Source organism: Anoplophora glabripennis, unplaced genomic scaffold (genome assembly GCF_000390285.2).
Source record: "Anoplophora glabripennis isolate ALB-LARVAE unplaced genomic scaffold, Agla_2.0 scaffold716, whole genome shotgun sequence".
NCBI lineage: Eukaryota > Metazoa > Arthropoda > Insecta > Coleoptera > Cerambycidae > Anoplophora > Anoplophora glabripennis.
Window position 1 is genome coordinate 185,271 of NW_019416818.1, and position 8,090 is coordinate 193,360.

The window sequence follows — 8,090 nt, forward strand, 5'->3', positions numbered from 1 at the left end:
GTGGAATTCGAATTTGTATGCGCGGTAAATAAGAGAAAAGTTGTGTAGTCTCTCCATGAGAAAAGTGTTCACTCCTTGTCTAGTCAACACTCCATAGTTGATCAGCTGATTCTTCAAAAAACTGTGGTCATGGGTCATGGTAAAGTCAGTGTAAAGCAAGATAGTTATTTTATAAGGTCTATGGTGTAGAGTGACGAAATTTTGGAATGTATTAATTTTAGGTTATATATGATTGTTACATATTCTTTTAAAATTTATAAAAATGAAGTGTACTTGAGTAGTGCCTACAGTAATTAGTAACTTATTACTGTTGGCGGTATATATTTGATTGTATCAGGATTTTAATAAATTTCGTCGCTAATAGCAAGATGTCCCCTCAGCAAAACGAATATTGTGAACTGCTATCAAATGACGAAAATCTGCAAGTCTTTAAATTGCTGGGAAGTCGTTGTCAATCTCTTTGTACAACAGTAGTGCAATTATTTTATACCCATCCACCTTATCACTCAGAATGGCTAAAAAAGGGCACAGGTGTTTTATGCTTCGTAAAAGACAATGGTAGAAAAAATTTCTTTTTTCGTTTGTTCTGTTTAAGAAGAAATATGAAGTTGTGGGAGCAGGAAATGTATAGCAATATGGAATATATTGAAGCTACATCTTTCTTTCATATGTTTGAGGGACATGATTGTGTAGTAGCATTTAATTTTGCAAGTAAAGAAGAAGCCAGAAATTTAAGAATTGTCGTTGCTCAAAAAATTAATGCTAGGCGGAGAAGAGAAGAAAAGCGTTCACGTCAAATAAATCACAGTCAAACTGTACCTGGACCTACTGTAGATTTTTCTGGCTTTAAGAAAAATCCTGATCCAACTGCTACATTAGCTAAACGTAAAAGAAATATCACTAAGGCTGATATAAGTACACCTATGGACTTTAAACACATTTCACATGTTGGTTGGAATTCCACTTCTGGTTTTGATGTTAATACGGAAGACGAAGAATTAAAGGCATTTTTTAAAAGTGTGAGTAATCTGTAAACAGTATAAAAGGTATTTTAGTNGTGTAAAGCAAGATAGTTATTTTATAAGGTCTATGGTGTAGAGTGAAGAAATTTTGGAATGTATTAATTTTAGGTTATATATGATTGTTACATATTCTTTTAAAATTTATAAAAATGAAGTGTACTTGAGTAGTGCCTACAGTAATTAGTAACTTATTACTGTTGGCGGTATATATTTGATTGTATCAGGATTTTAATAAATTTCGTCGCTAATAGCAAGATGTCCCCTCAGCAAAACGAATATTGTGAACTGCTATCAAATGACGAAAATCTGCAAGTCTTTAAATTGCTGGGAAGTCGTTGTCAATCTCTTTGTACAACAGTAGTGCAATTATTTTATACCCATCCACCTTATCACTCAGAATGGCTAAAAAAGGGCACAGGTGTTTTATGCTTCGTAAAAGACAATGGTAGAAAAAATTTCTTTTTTCGTTTGTTCTGTTTAAGAAGAAATATGAAGTTGTGGGAGCAGGAAATGTATAGCAATATGGAATATATTGAAGCTACATCTTTCTTTCATATGTTTGAGGGACATGATTGTGTAGTAGCATTTAATTTTGCAAGTAAAGAAGAAGCCAGAAATTTAAGAATTGTCGTTGCTCAAAAAATTAATGCTAGGCGGAGAAGAGAAGAAAAGCGTTCACGTCAAATAAATCACAGTCAAACTGTACCTGGACCTACTGTAGATTTTTCTGGCTTTAAGAAAAATCCTGATCCAACTGCTACATTAGCTAAACGTAAAAGAAATATCACTAAGGCTGATATAAGTACACCTATGGACTTTAAACACATTTCACATGTTGGTTGGAATTCCACTTCTGGTTTTGATGTTAATACGGAAGACGAAGAATTAAAGGCATTTTTTAAAAGTGTGAGTAATCTGTAAACAGTATAAAAGGTATTTTAGTTATGATCATTTCAATATAATTTTTATTCTATTGTTAAATAGGACAGGATTATTCTACAATTTGTTGTCAATGACAAAATTGCTTTTTTGTTACTTGTTAAAAACAGGAAAAAGTTTTTTATTATTCTATAATTAGTTGCCAATGATAAAGTTGCTTTCTCAAATTGAAATTATTTTTTTAAGTATACTGTTTTTTATAATAATTTATTAATTTATATATAGTATCTTTTATAACAATACAGACCTATTTTATTTTGATTAATCCAAATCTTGACAAATTTGATGTTAATATGACAAATAGCTTTAAAATTTTAAATGAGGTAAAAAATTAAATTTTAAAATGTGTCTAATTCCGTATCAACTAAATAACAACTATTATGAATAGCAATGCCACATGTGGTTGCTTATTACAAAACTACATTATAATGAGACTATAAAACTATTTGAGGTAGTACAAAAATATTATAAAATATTGTCAACATTTAAAAATGCCATTGCATTGATTTTTAAATGTAATTAAATGAAGAAGGGACTTGAGAAAAGATAAATCTAATACTGTGATGTGCATGTATATGTTTTTAAATTCTAAATTGTATAAACACAGCATAATACACAAATATGTAATTTTAGCATAAGGTATATTTAAAAATTCATGTGATTTTATAAGAAATTGAATTTGTAGGCTGGAGTATCAGAACAACAGCTTCAGGATAAAACGACAAGAGAATTTCTCTATGACTTTGTAAACACGCATGGAGGCCGAGATGCTGTTGTGAAAGGTATAAAAGTTGAATCCGTTTCTGATGGTGCGCCCCCCGCTGTACCTCCTCGGGGACCTACACGAGGACCTCATTTTAGAAATGCTCCTCCCCCTCCCCTTCCTCAAAAAAGTAACAGTGTAATGGCCCGACGACCAAAACTAATGGAACCTCCTAAAAAACCACCTCCAGCTCCTATTCCAGGTTTGGCCCCACCAGCACCCCCTCCTCCACCGCCACCTCCCCCATTAGAAACGATGGGACAAAATAATGTGTCTTCTCCAGCACCACCGCCGCCTCCTCCCCCAGTAGCAGACACAGTGAATTCTGCTTTACTTCAAAGTATACGTACCGGCACTACACTTAAGGTAAAATATTTCAATATACAGGGTATTTCAGGTTAAAATCAGGAAACTTACCTAATAGAACATGTGATTTTATTTTCATATAGGCGTGGCTGTTTTCTTAGAACACTTGGGCAAGGTGGACATATTTTTACTTATATCCTAAGTGAAATATATAATATAAATCTGAAATTTATATGTAATTACATATTGCAATATATGTATATAAAAAATTTAGAAAAGAAAATGTTGGAATATACAGGGTCGGAAAGTCCCCATGGTTCATCGGCCGTTACGTAAGAGCGATAAAAAAGGTCATAGAAATCCGTGCGATAGAGAAAGATGGCTATAATGAAGGCGTCTAATAGTCACCACCCATTTCGCCATTCCACAAATAAGATCCACTTCTTATTTGTGGAAGGGCTCACGTAACGGCTGATGAACCATGGGGACTTTCCGACCCTGTATAAAGGGTCTTAACATTTGTTCAAGCTATAACCTCAATTTTTTCTTCTTTCCTTTTTATAAATCATTTAAAGAAAGGGACCAATAAACACATTTAAAACATAGGTGGCAATATTTAAATATCACTGAATTTTAATTTGAATTGGGTTATTTTAATTAATTACATAAATTATTCTATTTATAAGATGCAATATTAATGGAAGCAAATGTTAAGTACACCATTGTCCACTAAAGTTAATTATTATAAAATTTGCAGCCTGTCGAAGAGAGAAAAGTGGCCCCGCAAGAAGACGCTCGTAGTGATTTATTAAGCGAGATTCGCAAGGGTTGCAAGCTAAAACCAGTCGAAGACAGAGATATAAGGCCTATCTCTAACCCACCACCAGAACAAGGTGGAGCAGTTGATTTGAGTACTGCTTTAAAGAAGGCCTTAGCAGAACGTAGCATGGCTATCCATTCTGAAGATGACGACGATGATGTTTCTACGGATGATGAATGGGAGGACTAGTCTTCCGAACATTATAATGAAATATTTATGTAATCACTTACTTTAAGTAACAGTAATAAATGTAGGTGAATAAATACCCAGTGATCAAAATTATGCAGGTATGTTCATAGATGAATTTTTTTTTTAATCGAGAAATTCAGTAAATGGCTGAATATTATTATTATTTTCTGATGTTTACTTTAACTTACCAATTTAAAATGACTAATATAAAAGGAAGGAAGTGGTTTGCTATTTATGTATTAAATAAACAAACATAAATATAAAAATTGTTTTTAAGAATATTTCATTATGTTTAGTATTAAATGTTTCTAATTATAAATAAGCATTTTTTAACAGCCGCAAAGCACTTAATTTCAATTGCTTTCTAAAAAAAATTAACTGGTCGAATGTTTCTTATGCTTAAGTATTGGAACAAACCTATTATAATCTATAGTATAATATGTCCATGTTTATCTCACAGGTTTCAGTCCGCTCCGATAGGGATTGAATTGAGTATAACTGATCGAAGTTTAAGAAATAAACATCACAGATTTAGTTTTTATGTAATAATAGTTTGTGAGAACTTCAATTGGACTGGAACTTAAAGAGTGACCGCAAAAATCGCCAGTTTTTTTACAATTCGCAGAAAACTAAAGAAAATAGATAAAAATATATTTTTGGTCTCAAATTACTCGTCGTAAAAAATTGCATGAGCATAGCTTTTAGTTTTTTGAAACTTTTCAAAAATCACCGCTATCTAGGGGTTGAAAAGACGCCCAAAATGAGGAATTGAATATTACCAATAAATATAAAAACTATTAGCATGTGAATTTTTTTATCGAATAATTCTCGATACAAAGAAAGATTTATTCTCATGACTGAAATAAGCATGTTGAATTAGAAAATCCACCCTTAAGCGCGCTCAGGGGGTGGAATCATCTCCAACAATAGTGAATATCAGAAATAATTGTAAAAATTCCAAAAAAAATATATTAAGATAATTCACGTTAATAGTTTTTATATCAATTGGTAATATTCAAATTCTTAATTTTTGGCATTTTTTCAACCCCTAAGTAGGGGTGATTTTTAATATTTTCAAAATACTAAAAGCTATGCTCATTTCAGTTTTTTACGACAAGTAATTTGCGAGGACAAACATATTTTTATGTATTTTTTTTAATTCTCTGCGAATTGTGAAAAAATGGGCGAAAATCACAGGTTTTCTGCGGTCACTCTGTAACTGTTATTTCTTAAGCTTCGATCCAATCTAATTGGATACTTTATTTTATAGAATGTAACACCATTCGACTAGGAATAAGTTGTCATTTTTATTTTATACAAAAGTAGGTTATTAAATATGTGATATGTGTTATGCATATCAAACGAATAAAAATAGTACTTTATATTTATATATTATGTAAATGAAACATTATTGATATGTTTTTCATTTATAAAGAGTAGTATATTTCGGTTTTGACATCACTTCAGTGGGAACGTTCTGTTTGAACAAAATACACTTATAATGTTTGTGAAAGGTTTTTACAAACTATTCTATTTTTTTTTACATACATATACATTTCATACGTAATCCATGTTTATTTTTTTTTAATTGGAGTTATAATAGGGAAGTCTTTTTCAAGTATAAGAAAACGTATGAAAAATAGGTCCCTAGTATAGGACCGGTATTATTTATTTTTGTAAGGTATATGAGTATTTATTATTATTAATTTTAAAGTATTATTTAGATTTTTTTATGCGTATATTTCTGTATTGTATTTATGTTTAATTACACGTTTGTCATTACTAACAGTAGTAATCTTTTTAAATTTTCATGTGTCCTAATGATTTTGTTGCTCAAGTTTACGTCATTTTGAATTGTTGAAATACATACATACTTATAAAATTTTCAACAATCTGATCATCAATATAATTATTAATGCATTTTCTTTTTATATAGAGCTGCACATCTGTTCTGTATATTGTGATATCAACTTTCTTTATTGGTGTTTAGTTGCACAATTTGTATGTATATATATTTTTTAATGTTTATCTTAAATTGCCAGGAATTTTACACATTAAGTAGAAATTGTATGGTTAAGACATAAAATAGACAGTTAATATCATCTAGAATATTATAATGGGTCATTGTGCCGGTTTTTGACCATGTAGATGTTTACAATCAATAACTTCATCGAATACTCTTTTGTTTTTTTTCTCTTTTATTTTCATTTTGGGATCAACGAATTTGAAAAACAGTTCCAAAATTGCTAAATATTACAATTATTTTATAATTATGATCTGTAACATTTTCGAAAGTAAAATGAACCGAAAACTAAATTTTTTACCTGTTTTTGATCAACTGCTGTTTTATTCTGATTGTAAATATTTCCATTTTTGATCATCACTTACATTAGATAATCTTCATTGGAAACAGTCAGTCTCATCTGATTTAAAAGTTGAAATACGTTACGAATCTGACAACAAAATAAAAAAATTGCTTTTAGGGAATATCTATATCTAAAAAAATATATTTTCTGTGGTTGTGTTGTTGTTAACTTAGAGTTTTCGGAATATGTTCTATAGTCGAAAGGCCATTTCAAGAGACTAAAAAAAATGTTTTGAAACCTGATATAAATCTGCTCGTAAAAAAGGGCTCTATTTTTCATCTGCCTGGTTAAAAATTATAGAAGGAAATAAAATAGTTGAAATCTGAACTTATATTCCAATTGGACGTTCTAATACCAAGTTAGGGTAAAATAGAAGATATTTGATCATAATTAAATAAAAAGACTTGAAACTTGAAAACTTGAATCTGACTCTTTGATTCTCGACCAGCTGGTCGAAATCTGGTCCGAAATATTTTTCTTATACATCGAAAACAGGGAAACTGGGAAGGATATTTTAATATTTATTCATTCCTTCTTAGTTTTGTTTGAGTTTTCGAAAATTATTCGAACTGGTTTGGTCAGACAACCGGCGCAATGACTTAAGGAATATACTAAAATACATCATTCGTAACGGCTTCATCATACAATCATTTTGAAAATAGTATTTGATTTAATTATTCTCTCTTGATTCATGAAATAGTTTTTGTTACCATTACAGTATGATCATATCTTACATGACAATTTAAAAAAGCAGTATGTCTTACAGTTTTTTTTAATAGGATTTAATAAATTTATACAAAATATGCCTGATATTTTTAGGTCTTGATTCATAGATATCTCCGAGTGTAAACTTTTGGCCAGAGATTTTTCTCAGAAGTTTTGATAATTACAGGAAAAGCTGTTCATAGTCTGCAAAATTAAAGTTAAAAATCAGAGCTATGAAATTACTATTAAATTAAAAGAATGTCTCGCTTTTTTTGTAATAAAGAGTGACTCCGAAAATCGCCCATTTTGGCAAACTCGTAATTCGTTAAAAATTTTGTGCTAAGTTATTGTATATGTATCATTAGAATGTGTTACTGAGAAAGTTCCAAGATGAGTTCAGCTTTGGTTTTGGAGATATGAGTGATACATGTCATCTCTCATATATCGAGCATATTATTTTAAACCTTTAAGATTCACTGTTTTTTAGATCATCAAGGTCAAGGTGGTTACTTAAGTTTTCGCGGTTGCTGATTACGAATCTAACAATAGACCCCGAAAACCCCTATATACCCAATTTGGTCGAATTTGGTTCAATTTCAAAAATTTTGTCCGCCATATTGAATCCGCCATCTTGAATTTTGAAATTCTGACTTCAGGTTCATAATCAGCAACCCCAAAAACCTAAGTAACCACCTTGACCTTGATGATAGGCCATCTAAAAAACAGTGAATTTTAAAGATTTAAAGTGATATGCTCGATACGTGAGATCATGAGTATTATGACATGTATCACTCATATCTCCAAAACCAAAGCTGAACTCATCTTTGAACTTTCTCAGTAACACGTTCCAATGATATATAATAACTTAGCACAAAATTTTTAACAAATTACGAGTTTACCAAAATGTGCGATTTTCAGGCTGTACCCTTTTATATCACTCGACAAAGCTTCTACTTCACTGATTGTTTTCAAAAAATTTT

At 30.7% G+C, this 8,090-nt stretch overlaps 1 protein-coding gene across 2 annotated transcripts; it reads left to right on the forward strand.

Moving 5' to 3' along the window:
• The first annotated feature begins 163 nt into the window (after nucleotides 1-163).
• On the forward strand, nucleotides 164-4,696 carry LOC108913125 (neural Wiskott-Aldrich syndrome protein). Of its 2 annotated transcripts, none has more exons than XM_023455506.1 (3): nucleotides 164-1,019; nucleotides 2,647-3,090; nucleotides 3,788-4,696. In XM_023455506.1, exons 1-3 carry the CDS (start codon nucleotides 369-371, stop codon nucleotides 4,037-4,039), a joined length of 1,347 nt encoding a protein of 448 aa, XP_023311274.1. In that variant the 5' UTR covers nucleotides 164-368; the 3' UTR covers nucleotides 4,040-4,696. The 2 variants fall into 2 exon arrangements, with proteins under 2 accessions (XP_023311274.1, XP_018574119.1); XM_018718603.1 differs by lacking the exon at nucleotides 164-1,019 and adding an exon at nucleotides 1,086-1,928.
• The last annotated feature ends 3,394 nt before the right edge of the window (nucleotides 4,697-8,090 follow it).

Excerpts from the sequence above, each read along its gene's own strand:
- LOC108913125 (XM_023455506.1), top strand. The coding sequence starts at position 369 with ATGTCCCCTCAGCAAAACGAATATTGTGAACTGCTATCAAATGACGAA. Across the intron at positions 1,020-2,646 it reads TAAAGGCATTTTTTAAAAGT|GCTGGAGTATCAGAACAACA; the intron begins GTGAGTAATCTG and ends TTGAATTTGTAG. Across the intron at positions 3,091-3,787 it reads GTACCGGCACTACACTTAAG|CCTGTCGAAGAGAGAAAAGT; the intron begins GTAAAATATTTC and ends TAAAATTTGCAG.